The following is a 17,459-nucleotide window of genomic DNA, read 5'->3' as shown; positions in this document are numbered from 1 at the left end:
GCTACGCCGGGGGCGGGGCGGAGGCGACTCGCCCGCCAGGGGGCGCCCGCACGCGGGCCCGCGGGGGCCACTGGCATGGGGGCGGGTCTTGTTGGCGCCACGCCCCTCCCTGCAGCAGGGCCCTGCGGTCCGCCCGCCCGCTGGGGGGCGCTGCGCCGCCGCCCCTGAGCCCCGGCCGCGCCCGCCCGCGGGGCCGGTGAGGCGGGATGGGCAAGAGCTGCAAGGTGGTGGTGTGCGGGCAGGCCTCGGTCGGCAAAACCTCCATCCTCGAGCAGCTGCTCTACGGCAACCATGTGGTCGGTGAGTGCGGGGCTGCCTCGCTGCTCCCCGGCGAGGCGGCGGCCCCGTGTGCCGCGGGCGGGGCCGGCGCTGGGCAGGGCTGTCCCTGCTCACCCCTAAACACGGGAGGTGCGGGAGGGCACAGCCCGCCCGGCGGGGCATCTCCCCGGGCTGTGCCGGGGCCAGACCCCCGGCAGGGTCCCCACGTGTCCCCTGCCCACCCCCGCCAGGCTCGGAGATGATCGAGACCCAGGAGGACATTTACGTGGGCTCCATCGAGACGGACCGCGGGGTGCGGGAGCAGGTTCGCTTCTACGACACGCGGGGGCTGCGGGACGGGCTGGAGCTGCCCAAGCACTGCTTCTCCTGCACCGACGGCTACGTGCTGGTCTACAGCACCGACAGCAAGGAGTCCTTCAAGCGCGTGGAGCTGCTCAAGAAGGAGATCGACAAGTCCAAGGACAAGAAGGAGGTGAGTCCCCCGGGGGCAGGGGCTGCAGAGTGGGGTCTGCTCCCCTTGGCAGGTTCTCACCTTTGCTTCAGCTTGTCGCAAGACGGTGATGGGTCCCTGGTCTGTGAGACTCAGCTGTCATGGGCTCTGTCCTGGGATGCTCTCTGAGCCTACAGGTGCTTGACAGCCCGTACCACTTTGGAGCTGCTTTGAGACACACAGACCACAAGAGGAGGGCAAGGGAGCACTGGGACCGTGGGGTTTCAAAAGGTCTCGACATGGAGGGGAGATTGGTGGCAGAGCTGGATCCAGCCCCAAGGGTGTCCGGGCAGAGCCAGGCAGCCCTGCAGTGCTGCCATTGTTACCTTCAGGGGCCCTTCTCACCCTTTTGGAACAGGTCACCATCGTGGTTTTGGGCAACAAGTGTGACCTGCAGGAGCAGCGCCGGGTGGACCATGAGGCAGCCCAGCACTGGGCCAAGGGCGAGAAGGTGAAGCTGTGGGAGGTTTCGGTGGCCGACCGGCGCTCGCTGATCGAGCCCTTCATCTACCTGGCCAGCAAGATGACGCAGCCACAGAGCAAGTCTGCGTTCCCCCTGAGCCGCAAGAACAAGGGCAGCGGATCCATGGATGGCTGAGCCTTCTTCCCCTTCCCTTCCATTGCCACCTCCTCTTCCTCACCTCCCTGCTTCCCTTGCACACACCCCTCCTGCTGAGCCTGTCTGGTGTCACGGAGCCTGTGGGAAGCAGGTGGCAGGAGGAACAGTCATCCCAGGGCTGGGAATGGTCCTTGAGGATGAGAGAGGCAGTGGGCCAGGGACCACCCTTCTCCCTGCCTGGCCTCTGCACTGTCAGAGGTGCTGCAGGAAGGCCGGTGTTCACCCAGTGACCCCTCTGCTCTCGGGTGCAGGCTGGGAGGGGGCAGCAGAGGCACAGGCTGGCCAGCTCTGCAGCTGGGCTGGAGGGAAGAACTCCCTCTCTCTTTTCTATTTCCTGATACCATGTGGGAAGAGCCCTTTTGCTGGCCCTGCCTCCAGACAAGCAGCTCTCCCGGACCTGCCCCAGCTGGCTCTGCGCTGCAGCTCCTTAGCTGGCAGTGCCCACTGCTCCTTTATGCACAGGAATATTCAGGCATCCTGCCCCAGGGAATGCCTAGGGTAGGGCAGGTGCTGTTCCTGAGTTCAGGATGCCCAAATCCACCAATCCAGCCCTGCTCTTCCTGAGTGCAGACTCAGCCATGACCTTGGAGCAACTGGGACTGTGCTTACCCTGCACACCTGGATCCCTGGAGGGGCTGGGACTCTGCTTACCCTGCACACCCGGATGCTTCAGGCTGTGGCAGCTCTCCCTGCCCACCTATCACGGTGCTGCCTCCTCTCAGAACTACCATAAAACCAAGGCACAGGTGTCCCAGTCCTGTCCAGCAACACCAGTTCCCTTCAGGTAGTCTGGATGTAGGAAAAGAGATGACAAAAAGACCTGGCCTGTTTATATTTGTTCCTTTTATTTACTGAGTAACACAATAAAGCGATGAGATTCGATTATCAAAATATTTTCCTTTTTTTTTTTTCCCAACAGTTATAGTACATCAAAAAAATATACAATGAACATTACAGGAGGGTACTGGCCAAGTCCCTAGAGTCTGGAGATTCCATTTGGGGTTTGTTTTTTTTTTGTTGTTGGTTTTTTTTTTTTAAATCAAACTTCACATCACTCCAAGGTTATTTACAGAGGGGCACATGTTACTGAGCGCTATGGACTATCCCTACTCCTAGTACAGCATGTGCTAAGTCAAAGGCAGTAAATGCTTTGGAGAGCAGGAGGGGGATTTGGCAGGGGGGATGCTGTAATGGGGGGTTCTTACGCAGCTCATTGCAGTATTATTGTTACTAGAAGGAATGGCTTTCTCAGGGTTAAAGTGCCAAGTACAGGAGTGTCTCAGGACTCCACTGGTGAGGGGTGACGGAGCAGCCGCAGCTCCAGCACAGGCTTTTTGGAACAAACTGGAGGGGAACAGGCCCAGCGGTGCCACGGGGCTCTGGAGGCTGGAGCCTGGCTGCTCCTGGGTCCCCGTGCTCCTGAGGCGCTGGGCACGGCCCAGGAGGGACACGGAGCAGGACAGGACCTGTTCTTCTGCCACCGCTGGGCTGGGGGTGACCCTGAGGGCCTGGGAAGGGCACAGTGAGCTGGGCAGGGGTGGTTGGAGCCGTGCTGGCCATGGGCTGGTTGGCACTGTGGCACAGGGGACCGGGGTCACGTCCCTCCTGCCGCTGGGGGCCCCACCAGCGCAGGCTCCTGTCCCCTGGGACTCAGGATCCCCACGTGTGCCCTGGGCTGTGGGACCATCTCCCTGTCCCTGGCAGAGCCTCCCTTCCCTCAGCTGTGCTCCGAGCCATGTCTCCCATCACCACTGCAAGACCTTTCCATTGTCTCTACTCACGGCCACTTACTCTTCTCCCAGTGTCCTGTCTCCACTCTTCTCCTTCCCTGAGGCAGAGATGCCCTGGGCAGGTGAATCCGTTCCCAGGGGCTCCATCACTCTCCTGTCTCTGGGGCAGCACAGTGGTGGCTCCACGGTCAGTGCTGCCCACAGGCCCTGCAGGGTGTGCAGCTCCCTGTGCCCTGCTCCCTCTGGGCAGCTTTCCTTGCCCTCGCTGAGGCTCCAGCCCTGGGAAGCAGAAGTGTTTCAGCCACCAGAGTGGCTCATTGGCCGGTTCCTGTTCAGCTCCCCATGCCAGGACCCCCCTGAGCATCAGCAGAGCACGCTGGGCAAAATCCTCCTCAAATCCAGGTGCTGCCTATGGCCAAGACGTCGGATATGTGTGCTTGTGCGTGTGGATTCCCAGGTGCACACACCAACCTGCCTCTTCCCGAGGGCTGGGAGGGAACGTGGGCCACGGCAGAGGTCTGAGCCAGCATCTTGGGCTGAGGACGGGACAGAGCTCAGTGTTACATCGGTTCTTCTGCTCCCACCGCTGCTCCCGACTGTACGGACACATCAGCACCAAAGGGAAACGCAGGTGGCTAACGCGGCGGGCGAGCTGCCCCCCTGGATTGCATAGATCGGGGTGGGGTGTTCCTCCAGCGAAAGGTCCGCTCGGGATGCAGCTCTCCTGCGTGTCTCCATGTACAGCAGCGCACTGGGCACCCGGAGTGCCGCGGGCACAGTCCCAGACCAGGTCACGGCTGGGCTGTCTGAGCACAGTGAAATGCAGAGCTACAGCCTCGGGGTCCCTCTGGAGCCCAGCGTTCTGCAGGCTACAGGTGCCACCTGCTCCTTTGTACCTGATTGTCCGGGCTGCTGGGGACACCTTTGTTTTTGGGAATCATCAGTAACTCCCTGGAAGCTCCTAATGGGTATGGGGTTGGAGGGCCGGGCACGGCGGGTGAGCAGCAGCGTTGCCTTTCACTGGAGAACCGAAAGTGCTTTAGGGACATTCACTCAGCCTCACAGCATCTCCCGGGAGGTAGGGGCAGGGCTGTCCTCGTGGTGGGACAGAGGCAAGGAGAGGTGCCAAGCACAGGGTCACCTCCTCGGAGACCCAGCACCGGGCAGCCTGGCGCTCCCAGCCTCGCTGGGCGGGAGGGAGCCTGGCTCAGCCATATGCCCGTTGTGTGCTTCTGGGGCCAGGGCAGGGCCCGTGTGCTTTGGAGGGGGGAGGCACTGGCCCTGGGGTCAGCTATTGCTCTTGGAGTGAGGATATGGTCAGTGTGGCTGGTGCCTGCTGCCGCTGGGGCTCTTTGGCTGGTGGGATGTAGGGAGATGTGGGAACTGAGGGGCTGGTGGGTGGCACAGAAACCTCCAGCCAGCACAGGCAAGTGTGGGGCTGGTGAGGGCACAGCCAGCCGAGGCTGAGAGGGGAACTGCCAGCTTCCCACCTGTGCTCCTACTCTCCCAGTAAGAGCTGGGCTGAGACTTCCCTCACAGTTCCCTTCCCATTGGGCTGGCAGGGACCAGAAGGATACTCCTTCTTCCAGGGACCAGCCAGCTCCTCTCCTTCCAGTCTGGTAACTGAGAGGGTGATGAAGAAGCAGCCAGCAGGCCAAGGACAGGCAGGCCATGGCCATGAGACGGTCCTGCTGACTCAGGCACCGTCCTCTCCTGTGCACTGCCCAGCCGTGACGGGCTGCTCTGCCAAGCGGGGCCGGCGCAGGCCGGGGGAGCGGTGGGGATGCGTGGCAGGGCTGGCCAGGCTCTGCCGGGGCACCTCGCTCCAGCAGGAGCCCGCTCCAAGCAAAGGAGAATCTGGGTTTGATGTCTATGACTACGGTTTCCCACCAGCCAGGAGAGCAGGTAGTGGGAGCGCTGCCCTGCCCCGCGCAGCCCCCGCAGCACAGGACCCTCGGCGGGCCAGCAGCTCTAGTAGGGTGCGAAGACGATGGGGCCCGGCGTGGTGCGGACGTGGGCCGGCGGCGTTCGGAAAAGGGCTGGTCCGAGGATCGGGGCTTGGAAGAGGGTGGTGGCAGTGGCCGGTCGCAGGGCGAGGGGGCCGGGCATGGCGCAGACGGCAGCGGCGGTGAGCGGGCTCGGCAGGAAGCGGGTCGCCAGGGTTTTGGTGAGGTGCTTCTGCAAAGCCAGCTTGGACTGCAGGGAGGGAGGAGGAGACTCCATGAGATCGTGGAAAAGGTGGAGGAATCACAAGTGCTGCCATTGTGAATGCTGCTGCCAAAGCACTCCCAAGTTATCCCTATTCTGGCCTTCCCAAGAATAAAGACTTGAATCCACCCCCCCCCCCACAGGCCACCTTCTGTGAGGGGAGCAGCTGAGGTGTGGTGATGTGAACTGAGATTTAAGAGAAGCAGCTCCTGTGACTCACTGCAGGGATGGCTGATGGCGAGCGAGGGTGCTGTGCAGGGAGACAGGTACCTTGAGAATACTCACTGCGAGGGCAGCGTTCTTCTGCAGCTTGTTGTAGGGGCTGTACTTAGGCTTGGGCGGCTTCCCCGCCAGCCTGTCTTTGTGTCGCCGGCTGCTCATGTGCTGGGGAGGAAAACAACTGGATCATTGGGAGCCAGGACAGTGAGGGGAGACCCACGGCACTGCGCAGTTTGGGTCCACAGGAGATGCTCCTCACCCTTCAGGGACCATCAGGTACCTGCCCCAAGCCCCTGCCCACCCACACCCTGTCCCCCTGCACTCCCAGGCCATCATCACCTGCTTGAGCTGAGTCTCCGAGTTCACGTAGATCTCGCACACTTGGCAGTGAAACGCCTTGTTCTGGATGTTGATGCTGCCCTTGTTCCCGATCCGCTTGGACTTGTGCCCTGCCCGGGAGAGCAGCTTGCCCCGGCCTCGCCGCAGCTGGGTGCCGTGACCTTCCAGCATTGACTTGTGCTTGGCGCCTGGTGAGAGGGGACACTCAGCAAACCCATCCCAGCCCTGTGCTGTGGCAGCAGGGACGGTGCCCTCCGACAGCACCAGGAAACCCACACCAGCCTGTGCCTGGCAGCACTTGCAGGCAGAGGGGGACAGGGAGCTGCCTGGGAGCCCGGACTCTTGCCGGCACTGTGCAGCCCATTCCCAAACCCTGCCAAGCCTCATGTCACAGGCAGACCAGAGATGCTCAGCTTTCCAGAGACCCCCCCCCAACATGTGCCAGACCTTCACAGAAGCTACTATTTTGAGCGTGTGCTGGAGCCTGTCGCCTGTCCCCGGGCGTTAGCACAGTCTGCAGGGCCGGGCACTCGTCGCCCGCCGTGCTGCAGCATCTGAGCCGTGCCCAAGGTCAGAGCGGAGCCGCTGCGGAGCCAGGAATAGCTCAGCTGGGTCACAGCAGGCGAGGAAGGAGGAACCCGAAATCCCCGCACACCTGGGGACAGGGCGCTCTGTCCTACCCCTGCCAGCGCCAGGACGGCGGGGGCGCATGGGGGGCAAGTAATTTAAGCCCCTGCTAATTCATTCTATTTTTTAAGGCGTGAAGCAAGGAGCCGTGTGACGGCCGCAGAGCAGCGCCAGCCTGCAAACGTTTGTTTGTTTGTTCTTTTTCCCCAAATCAGCTCCTAAATTCGTAACTGGAGCTGACAAAAGCAAAAGGACATGTCTGCAGCTAAGCCGCAGCGGTGTCCTGAGCCAACCCTGCACACAGCGGCTGCTGCCACCCCAGTGGGCAGCTGGGATGGGAGAACTGGTTCCCAGTTCTTGCTGAACTGGGGGAGAGAAGGACCTTCCATTTAAAACTGAGATGCCCATTCCGTTTTAGCATCCTCCAGAGAAAGGGGCGAGTCAGGATCTGATGCTGCAGGGCCCACAGACCCTGCTGGGTGCCCCTGTACTGTGGCTGCCACACCCACCACCGCCCCAGGGGTGGGTGTCTGGCCACCCCCAGGTTTCAGGGGGACCCTCAGCACCCCCCACCTGTGACCTCCCTGAGGGGCTGCCCTGTACAGCCCAGGAGCCTTCACTGACTGTGGGGCTCCAAAGCTTGTTGGATTCCCAAGGCACTTCTCTACGATGAGCCCAGACCACCAAGCTGCTTTGGGAAGGATTATCCTGGGTCTGGAAGAGGCCCTGGCTATCAGCTTCAAGCCAAATGGAATATAAAGTTGCCTCAATCACTTGATTAAATGTAGCTGGAAATGTCCTTAATTGAGACATGAACAATAAGAGCATTCGACCTCGAGAAAATTCACCACAGAAGCTGCAGCCCAGGTAAAGCCCCACAGCTTATCTGTGAAGGCCACCTTAACGAACCCTTTTTAATTACAGCAACACTCATTAAAGCTCGCTGCTTCCCCACGAGGCCATTTGGTGATGGGGCATGATTTTGCTTGAAACCCCAACAACGGAGCAGCCCATCCCCCTGTCCCTGCAGTGATGCCCTTACCGGTGTTGTGAGCCTCCAGCTGGGACAGGGAGTTGACAGTCACTTTGCAGGTGGGACAGTACAGGTGCTGTTTGCTCTTCTTCCCCTCCTTCTCGCTCTCAGGGGCTGAGCTGACGCTGCTGCCCGACTCAGCAGCCTGTGCCTCGGCTGCCTGGGCGGACGAGGAGGCCACGCTGGTGGCATCAGAGGTGCCCTCCGAGAGCTCAGAGGCCGGTGGGGAGCCCAGAGGGGCGATGCTGCCCTGCAGATCCGTGGGTGATTCCTCAGTGCTGGGCGCCAGCCCCAGGCTGCTGCCCTCACCCTCTGGCTCCTGCGGGCTGCTGGCGTCAGCTGCAGGGTAGGGAAGGAAAGGGGGAAACGGGAAAGAGAAAGAAATGGGCAGAAAGTTCTCTGTGCCTGAACAGGTTTTCTGGATTTCAGGGAGCACCTGCCATTCTCCCCGAGACCATCTCCGGCACTGTCTGCATGTGTCCACGCTCCCACCAGGGCTGTCCCTGCATGTGGCAGAGCCCTGGGGATGTGTGAGGTAGAGATCGCTTCCTCTCCCACATCCATACGAAACACCTCCCAGAGACACCAAACCACAGGGAAAACACCGGCCATCCCCCCACAGCCACAGGGATGCCCAGGGCCAGGCTCCCCCCAGGACACAGCTCAGGTTCCTGTGCTCAGCCTGTCACACGGGCAGAGCACAGAAGCTCATTTATGAACGCTGGCAGTGGCATCTCTACCGTGCTAATTGCAGCCTCCCCAGCCCCGTCCCCCCCTTCCTATACCTGTGCTGCCGGGCTCCCCACTGCCCTCAGGGATGGGGGACAGGTCGGCTGCACTGTCCTGGCCGGGGGTCCCCGCTGCAGCCCCCACCACCTTCTGCTTGTTCTTCATGGCCTCGATGGCCTTCAGCCTCCGCGCGTGCTTGTGCCCTTTGTAGTGGGCTTCTGCCTGGTTCTGGGGGCAAAAGACCGGGATGACCATGTTGATGCAGCCGCCAGACAGAAGGATGGGCACAGAGAGGGCACGTTACGAGGCCAGCCCTGGGATGTGGCTGCTCAGGCACATTTCCAGTACAGCCCATCCTCGGTGACATCCACCCCCAGGGCCACGACTACTGCAGAGGGGCTGTTGGGAGCAGGGTGTAACACGGGGGGATGCTGGTAGGGGGGTGTAATACAGAGGGGGTGTTGGCAATGGACTGTAACACAGAGAGGGTGTTGGCAATGGGGTGTAACACAGAGCCACATCTCTCCTCCCCCCAGCCTGCTCTGACAGCGACATATTGGGGCCGAGGTGTCACTCTCTAAGACATCACCATGTTGCACGGCTGAGATAAGGACCCTGCTCTGATTAAATGCATCAAGTCACTCCTAAAAGCAGCTTTCAGGCAAAATTTATGACTCCAGATATGTAGAATGAATTGTTGCTGTAAAAATGAAATAAAGAGGTTCATCAGTGGGGACGACATGTCTCCCACTGTATCCTAAGGGTTGTCCAACACTCGGTTCACGTCCCCCGGCTCCTCTCTCCCAGCAAACACTGGATAATGAAGCGCGACTCTGACGGGTTCATGTCTGCACCGAACTGATAAAAACAGCCACAAAAGAAAATCCTCCAAGCATTGGTGTCCTCCCAGTGGGGACAATGCTGTATTGTCCCCCAAAACAACTCCAGCTTGGCAATTTATGGAAAGGAACCCCAGTATGAATTAGACACTGTACCCCTGAGCAGCACAGATTAATTTGCACAATGATCCTGGGGGCCAGCTGAGGCTTCCAGGGCTTGGCAGGGGGAAGCATCCCATCCCTTCCCTTCCCTCCCCCCGTGGCTTTCCAAGGGCTGGGAACAGTGGTCAGGGCCGACGGCCAGTACGTGGGAAAGCAAAGGGCCCGTCGGAGCGTGGTGCCTCATTAGCAAAGACAATAAACTCCCCCTGGATATCAGGGCTGGAATGGGACTGGGTGCAGCCAAAGTAGGTCACCACCGCTGTGCCAGAACACCCGCGGGCTGTGAGGGTCTGTGCCAGCACACACTCCCGTGGGGGAACCTGGGGGGGACACGGGCAGGGATGGGCAGAGCGGGGACAGGGACACGGGGTGCTCATGGGAGCACTGGGAGCATGTGGTGGGACCAACTCTCCTGGCACAGCACTACCAGCAGGGATGAAGCCTGGAACAGGGAAGCAATGCTTTTCCCCAAGCCCCCTGGCTGCAGAGAGGAATTGTGAAGCCCAGAACTGCTAAGTTTCGGTAGCAGAGCAGCACCAGCCCCAGGTGCTGTGGATGCAGCATGGCCAGGCTGGGACAGCTCCTCCACGGGTGGCAGAGACTGGCAAGGGCACAGGGCTTGGGGAGGCAAGAGCAGCTCCCACAGCCCCCACGCTGCCTGACACCAAGCACTGGCAGCTTTGGTGGATGAGTAGTATGGCCCATCATCTTGGGATGCCCCTGCTCCAGTGCTGGCCCCATGTGCCCCACTCACCCCAGCCCCACCTCTGGCCCTGCTTACCGCAGAGTTGAAGCGTAGGTGGCAGATGTTGCAGGATATGAACTGCTTCTTCTTGAGTGGGGCCGGCACTCCAAAGGTGTGGCTGATCACTGCCTTCTGCACCGGGTCCATCTGGAAGGGGAGGGAGGGCAGAGGGTGGCTTGGTGCCACATCCTGATGGCTGCCCTGGCGTGGCACCACGACCCGGTGACCCCCACGCCTGCCACGCTCCTGAGGAGCCGCTGCCAACACCACAGATCTCACACTGGGAGCGAGGGGCTGTGGCTGCTGAGGCAGTGTGTCAACACCGACTCCTGTCCTGCTTAAACCATCCTTATATCCACCAAACTTGTAGGGTCTGATGGTCAGCTGTGGTCTGGCAGAGGTGATGAGACCCTGTCTGTCCCAGTGTGTCTCCATGTCCCCTGTCCCTCCCCACCTCAGTCACTGGTGTCACAGCTGGCAAATTACTGTTTGACACCAGTGCCCACAGCCATGGACACAGCTCGCCTGAGGCACAGTGCCCATGAAAGCCCCTCTGGGCTGCCCCACTGCTCTGGGGCACTGCACCTGCTCAAACCCAATGATGACAACTCACTCCCTGGGCTGGGTACACACAGACCTGCTTCAGTGACCTGCCAGGAGCACTGTCCATCATCCAGCCTGCCTGGGGCCACAATGGGGCTGACCATGTGGCCACTGCCAGCCCCCGGCCCTTCTGTCTCACCCCAGGGCTCGGCCTCATTCCGCAGCCCAGGCACCAAAGTGGTTCCAAAAGCCATAATTGTTTTAAACAAAATGCATTTATTAAGGGAGAAAACATAAGAATAACTTCTTTGTCTGAGCGTGGCTCTAATCTATAATGCAACTATTGTTCCCTACCCTGTGGCACAGGGAGATTATCTTATCTGAGTCCTGCTGTCAGGAGAGCCCGGGGTTTTCAGCGATCGTATTTCTCTGCAAAGCTATTTCGCTGCCGAGACAGGTGCATCAGTCTTCGAGGCACATGCCTGGACAACAGTGCCATTATCAAGACCCCAAATTCCTTTCCAGGAGTGAGCAGAATGGTAAAAGCAGGTGATTAATGAAGTGCCTGTTTGCTATGAAATTTTACTCACTTATCTGGCATATAAATGAAGAGGCATTTGGGGTTCGGCAGAGACCCGGAGGAAGCTACAGATGGCCAAGATGCTGCTCCATGCCTGACGACAAACATTGCAACGTGCTGCTGGCAGCATCCCCACGCTGATGGGCTGTGGGGCTGGCGCTTGTTTTCCAGAGAAACACCCACCTCTTCTTTCAGAAAAGAAAAATGGCTCCAACCTTCCCAGCAATGTCAGCTACCAGGTTCCAACTGGTTGCTCCCACTGAGCATCACCAGATCTCATCAATCACCACTGGCTCCCACGGAGCACCACCGGCTCCCGTGGGCTCATCCATGCCCCAAGCACCGCAGCAGGAGCAGAGCAGGGATCAAAGGAGGATGCAGAGGAAAGATGCTGGCACGAGAACACAAATGCAGACAGAGACTGTCCTGGTCTCAACCACACCCTCACAGCTATCTTGGATACAGAAAAGCCCCCACAGCTCCCACGGGGCCAGTGGGGGCTGTGCCACCGCCGTACGTACCGGCACCCACAGCCGGAGGCTGAGGAGCTTCCCAGTGGTTTCCAGCAGAACGGAGCCGGCAACAGAGGCTGGCTCTGGACACCACACTCTTGGGGAATAAAAATCCCAGCTGTATAGTCAATTTGTATTGACTCACATTACTTGATTTATCCCTGGATGTTCCTGTCGATATAAATAGCAATCCCTGTGCTGAGCTCCCTGTGGCCCCTGAGGTCAGGATTGGGAATTCACAGGGATGCAGCATCCGTTCAGACCGTGTCTCCTGACGGAGTTTTACGAGGCGCTGCTAGGTCCTGGGGATTTGCAACATCTCAAGAGCAGGGAAGGGCCTTTGGAGCACAGAACGTGCCTCCTGTGCTATGTTAGGGGTTTTTATTCCTGGTTGTTGCTCTGAGTGGCAGCAGGCAGCTTGGAAGGGTTTTGCTCGCTTCAGAGTAAAACAACTGCTGGGTTCATGGGAGCCCCATGACCTGCTCCAAGTGCAAAGTGTTCCAGACCATCAGCCCTGGCACTGCTCAGCCAACAGCACACGCCAGGCTCAGGTCTGAGCTCAGAGCACTTCACTCCAGGTGCCTGAACAGCCGTGACAGCCTCCCCTGGCATCTCCATCCATGTCCAACCCATCCTCCACGGCAGGAGCCCCCATGGAGCACAGCAGCCGTGCGACACTGTGCGGCCCCAGCAAGTACCAGATTCATATTCCAAACTACTGATTTTTTTAAAGCACTAAACCAGGGTGAACACGCGCCGAGGCAGCGGCAGGCGGGAGCTGAGGGGAGTGAACAACAGGCGCTGGGTCAAGTTCACTCCTGACTCCAGTGACTAAAAAAAGAGCCCAGACAAAGAGCAGGAACCGTAATGGCATCAAAACCCCTCCTGTCCTGTGTTTGTGTTCCTGCTCATTAGCCAGGGAGAGGCTGGGCTGGGGCTTCAAAAGAGCTTAAGGGACTCAGACGCCTGAATCCCATTCAACAGCAACAGGAATCCTGTGCTTAATTCCTGCGCCGTCTTTGAAGATCTCGGCGATAATTTGCACCTTCCGAGCAGGTTTAAGCTCAATGCCACTCACAAAAGGCTGGCGAGCATGGAGGGGGCTCAGGAAAGTACCGTTTCCAGGATCATGAGAGAAAATCACGGGCATTTTCTGAACCCTGAAACGCCAGCCCTGTCTCAGGAGGGGAGAGGGGGAGCAGCCCTGGGGCCCACTGCCCTTCCTGAGGCAGAATCTGCCCCACAGCAATGCTGGGCAGCACTCAGGGGGTGGAGACCCCCACAGGGCTGGGACCAGCCTGGGGAAGCAGCATGGCATGGGGAAAACACCATTGCACACCCAACACACTGTTGGTTTATCTGTCTAATAGAACATTTGGGTGGGAGCAGTTCCCCTATCACCCCGACTCCCCAACACCCACAGCACCAGCCACACTCCTCATATCTGTAACACCTTCTCTCTCTTTCTTTCCTTTTCCTTATTTATTTTTCAACTAATGAACTGCTCTCCAGAGCTACTTTATTACTATTGATTCCAGGGGCAAAATCCAATTGATCTTGGTTAAAATGAACCACGTTTTTAATTCTGGTACCGACAGGCGCTGGCTGGGCAGGAATTGCTCTGAGCTAAGGGCAGGGCAGGCGTGTTGAACTGGTGTCCAGCAGCCAAAGACCCTGGGAATTAAACCAGAAACTACCTGGTGGGATTCAAGGAGCAGTGCCATGTAAAGGAGGGACTGCTGCAGGGGAAGATGGGTCCAACAGCCAAATGCCCACCCACCTCCAGGGACTCACCGTGTTGAAGTTGGGGAACAGGTTGAGCGGTGATGTCCCGTTGAGCCTGAAGGTCAGAAAGTGCTTGATGTCCAAGGGGGGGTGAAGGGGCCGTCCAGGGATGGGCAATGATGCTAAGAGGGGGCTGCTGTGTCCGGAGGGACCTGGGTAGGCAAAGGGAAAGAGCAGCATTAGCACTGGTGGTCCCTGCTCACAGTGGGGAGACCAGGCACCTGAGACATGGCACGCAGGGACATCTGCTGTGGATGGACACTCCTCAGTGAAAGGTCACAGCCCAGGGTGGCCCTGGGCACCCCTTTGTCTTTCAGGTTCAAAACCAGCAGCCCAGTTTGAAGCTGAATGCAGCTGCCTCCACGTCAGAGCGTGGACACGTGCAGGAGCTCGCTCTGAACCCTCCAAAAGGTGTCAAAACCTCCCCCAGGGAAGCAGCCCCTTCCCTGGGCTCCCCCACGACAGCACCATGGGGGTTCCTCACCTGGACAGTGAGGTTTTGGCTGCCAGCAGTGGATGAAGGACCAGGGGCAGAGGCTGAGCTGCCCCTGCTCCCGCACTGCAGCCGCCGCTCCCCGTCACCCGCAAACGAACCACGCGCTCTGGTGTGCGACTTAAAAATAGCCTGGGGTTATTAATAATGTTCTGTCTAAAAAGAAAACACTCGTGGGACGGAGGAAAGGAGGGAGGGAGGGAAGGAAGGAAGGCCAAGCAGAGGGATCTGTCTCCAGCCTGCTCCCCATCCCAGGTTTCCAGTCAGGCTCATCACAGATGATGAGCACAGGAAAGCATCCTCTGAGTGGCAGAGGGGGTCCCTGCCCAGCTCTGAGAGAGAGGAGAGGGAAAAGCTAAAACAAAAAAAATGAATTAATCAAACATAATAAGTCAGAAATGGTTTCAGAATGCTGAGCTAGAGGAGCCCATTCGCATCCCACACGGCTTCAAGCTTCCTCCAGCCCATTCACAGCCCTGTCCCTCCACCTGCAGCAAGGACAAGGCCAACATCCTTTGTTTTTTTGATTTTTGGGTTCTTCACCTCAAAGGCATCGTGGACCCCCTGCCACAGCACAGCGTGACCCTATCCCACCGTCCCAGCAGAGGAGAGAACACTCCTTGTGGGAGGGTGTCGGGGGGATCTGCTGCTCCCACAGCAGGAACACTGACTGGGAGCCATCACCACCAGCACCTCTTCGTGACAGTGCTGAGCCTGAGCCCTCCTCCAGCCCCCTACACCCTACACTGGTTGTGCAGGACAAGGACCCCAGGCTGGTGCTGCTCCTTACTCTGCTCTGCACCCACCCTGTGCCAATCCCAGCTGGTGCAGGAGCCGAGACATGAATCTGAAATTCAAAGTTCAAGAGATCCCCTGGATTTGAGCAGCGAGCACTCGCCGCCGGCCCCACGGGCACCAACGACCTCTTTCTGGGCGAGCGCACGCGGCGGCTCTGCCACGGCGCCGGAGCCATCCCCGAGCCAGGCCTGACTCCAGGGAGGAATTACAGTTTGCTTCATCAGGCGTGCACTGATCGAGTTAATTCCAGAGTCGCCCAGAAGGGAAATCTGTGAAACTGCTTAAAAATAAATAAATAACATTACAGCAGCAGCAGCAATGAGGAGGGAGCAGCAGCGAGCAGGACTGGGTGAGCAGTGCATAATTAACCTTCTGAGGCGTGAAACAGTGTTTCTGCATCAAATCATCTGAGACAGCCCAGCCAGCGCCGTGGGAGCTGCCCGAGGACCCCCCAGCACAAGCGGCCCCATGAGAGAGCAGCAGTGAAGGCAGTTGGGGCTGGATCACGAGGGGTGCTGATCACCACTGTCAGTGCAGTTTGCACCGACTGCACCGGCCTTAAAAACATAAAATATATGTACATGTAAATATATATATCTGGGAAGAACAAGAGGGCAGGCAATTGTCTCCTCCTCCAACATCAGTAACCACATAAAGGGATGTTGCAGCTCAGTTGAGGGGTTCACTCCCTAGGGAGCAGCTCCTGCACTGCGCAGGCACAGGGGGGACGCTGAGGGGACACAGAGTCCCAGGGACAGCCACCACCCACAGCAGCTGCTGCCCACAACAGTACAGACAAGATACACCAACCTCTTTGGCACATCCTTGAGCTCAGATTTGTGGATTAAACATATTTCTGGGCTGGGATAAACCAGGTGGTTGGAGAGAGCCCAGAAATCCCAGTAAGACCCTTTGGAGGGTCAGGACCTTTTCCCCCCGGTTTTGCCCCTGACAAGACCCTTGGGAGCAGGAAAAGGGCTGAAGCCACCCCAGTGCCATCAAAGCTGCCCAGAATGCCACAGCACTCCACTGGGGCACCCACGTGATGCTCCTGGGGCACCTTCCCAAGGTTACAGGGCCATGGCACTGCCGGTCCTGCCTTACCTTTGCTGCAGGGCAGATTCCGGCAGCAGCTGAGGGCAGTATTTTTAGGTATTAATTAGACACTCAATTACAGGGATTTGCTTTGAGGAGAGTGGCAGGGCCCCAGGTCTGTATAGAATGACACGACCTTACCCAAGGTGACGAGCACGGCCAGTGGTGGGCTGGGCTGTGCTGGTGAATGGCATCCCCAGACGCTCAGTCTGCAGCTCCGGAGTGGGGTGTCCTCTGCCACAGCACCGGCTCTGTGTCTCCCCCTGTTTTAGCAGAGGAGCCCCCACGGCCACAGCAAACGCTACTGCTTCAGCACCACAGGTCCTGCCAGGATGGGATGTGCTCCAGGTCCTGTGGAGCATTCCAAGGGGCTGATGCAAGGAGAGGAGTGTGGGAACCCTGTGTTCCCAGCACAAACACCTGCTGCAGCCTGTGGAGGGGGTCTCTGTTTCACCCCCAGTTCCACAGGTAGCATCAAGGTCTGACCAAGAGATGCCAAAGCCCACAGTGTCACTGCTATGGTGCTGCACATCCTCTGCCCGGGGCTCAGCCAGAGCCATCAGATCCTGCACATCCTCTGTCTGGAGCTCAGCCCAGTTCCTCTCCTGCAGACAAGTGACTCTCAGAGGGGTCCCTCGGAATTTAAAGGTGTATTTCAGCCTTACATTTAACCAAGCCCCCCAGACCGTGCATGGACACGGTCCCCAGCCTGTTCCCCCAACCCTTCACTCCACACAGCCACTGAACACACACCTGCAGCAGGTTTTCTCCTGGTCCCTGCAAGGCAGAGCAGAGCAACTGTTGTGCTCTCACACCCCCTGCGTGTGAACCTCCCAGAGCTGCCTCTGAAGGCAGCAGGGCCAACGCTGCAGGTTCTCATACAAACACAAGTCTGCCAAGGACCCATCTCTGCAGACGCTGCTGCCTCAGAGAGCATCTGGTGCAGAGTCTGCCCAGGCCAGATGGAGACGGAGCTGTTTATTCACACAGAGGCAGCCTGGCTCCCTCCCGCTAGGGAGGTGTTCTCAGCAAATTTTGGTGGTGTCTCCAAATCCTTACCCAGGGCTTTAAAACTTTGCCTCTGACCAAGCATGGGCTGAACTCACTCCAGCTCTTTCCAGGAGGCTTCCTGGGAGGCACATGTGCTCCTCAATGCCAAAGGCTGAGGGATGGAGAAGAGGAGAAACACCCAGTCACAACACTGGACCACAACAGCAGCACCAGTGCAGCCCAGGCACCTCTGGGATCCAGACCAGTAACAAACAGATTGCAACACACTGGACTCCCAGAGCAACCAGATCATGGGGCAGCAGGTGGGGCAGTTTTTGACAACCCCAGGAGAGAACTCAGCCCTCAGGATTCAACTGAGGTGATGCTTCAGGCTGCTGCATTGGGTTTATTGCTGATTAGAATCAGTCAGATCTGAAGGAAACAGCCCTCCAAGTCAAAACCAGCAGAGCCCTGTCATGCTGGAACACAGCATGCAGCACCCCAGCCCCACTCAGCCACCGTGCCAGCACCCCCAGACCCGAGGTCAGAGGTGCCCAAACCCCCACCCACCATGGGCACCAACAGCTCTGCTCACCTCAGGATAAAGAGAGTAACACTTCAGAGGAGGAATACAAGCTGAACAC

At 58.7% G+C, this 17,459-nt stretch overlaps 2 protein-coding genes across 6 annotated transcripts in view; one reads left to right on the top strand and one right to left on the bottom strand.

Moving 5' to 3' along the window:
* The first annotated feature begins 136 nt into the window (after positions 1–136).
* NKIRAS2 (NFKB inhibitor interacting Ras like 2) lies at positions 137–2,279 on the top strand. 2 transcript variants are annotated; one of them, XM_032711630.1, is made up of 4 exons: positions 163–300; positions 510–587; positions 685–751; positions 1,128–1,338. In XM_032711630.1, the coding sequence occupies exons 1-4, from the start codon at positions 207–209 to the stop codon at positions 1,222–1,224; spliced, it is 336 nt and encodes a 111-aa protein (XP_032567521.1). In that variant the 5' UTR covers positions 163–206; the 3' UTR covers positions 1,225–1,338. The 2 variants fall into 2 exon arrangements, with proteins under 2 accessions (XP_032567520.1, XP_032567521.1); XM_032711629.1 differs by having other exon boundaries at positions 137–300; positions 510–751; positions 1,128–2,279.
* Positions 2,280–2,287: 8 nt separating this feature from the next.
* The window catches only part of ZNF385C (zinc finger protein 385C), a 55,930-nt gene continuing 40,758 nt past the window's right edge, over positions 2,288–17,459 (bottom strand). For 3 of the 4 annotated variants that reach the window (XM_032711624.1, XM_032711626.1, XM_032711627.1), the window contains exons 2-8: positions 13,449–13,591; positions 10,056–10,166; positions 8,330–8,501; positions 7,554–7,883; positions 5,885–6,072; positions 5,597–5,710; positions 2,288–5,314 (exon numbers count right to left, since the gene is read on the bottom strand). In XM_032711624.1, the coding sequence (XP_032567515.1) occupies positions 5,090–5,314; positions 5,597–5,710; positions 5,885–6,072; positions 7,554–7,883; positions 8,330–8,501; positions 10,056–10,166; positions 13,449–13,591 (1,283 nt within the window). In that variant the 3' untranslated portion in view covers positions 2,288–5,089. Of the gene's footprint in view, positions 5,315–5,596; positions 5,711–5,884; positions 6,073–7,553; positions 7,884–8,329; positions 8,502–10,055; positions 10,167–13,448; positions 13,592–15,966; positions 15,988–17,459 lie in introns of those variants that run through there. The other variant, XM_032711628.1, reaches the window with a different exon arrangement.

Source organism: Chiroxiphia lanceolata, chromosome 26 (assembly GCF_009829145.1).
Source record: "Chiroxiphia lanceolata isolate bChiLan1 chromosome 26, bChiLan1.pri, whole genome shotgun sequence".
In the NCBI taxonomy this organism is placed as follows: Eukaryota; Metazoa; Chordata; class Aves; order Passeriformes; family Pipridae; genus Chiroxiphia; species Chiroxiphia lanceolata.
Note: the sequence above shows the minus strand (reverse complement) of the source record. Positions and strands in the feature narration are given on the sequence as shown.

Bases quoted from the DNA above. Each gene is read 5' to 3' on its own strand.
- NKIRAS2 (XM_032711629.1), top strand. From the start codon at position 207: ATGGGCAAGAGCTGCAAGGTGGTGGTGTGCGGGCAGGCCTCGGTCGGC. The intron at 301-509 runs GTGAGTGCGGGG...CACCCCCGCCAG, and splicing joins CTACGGCAACCATGTGGTCG to GCTCGGAGATGATCGAGACC. The intron at 752-1,127 runs GTGAGTCCCCCG...CTTTTGGAACAG, and splicing joins AGTCCAAGGACAAGAAGGAG to GTCACCATCGTGGTTTTGGG.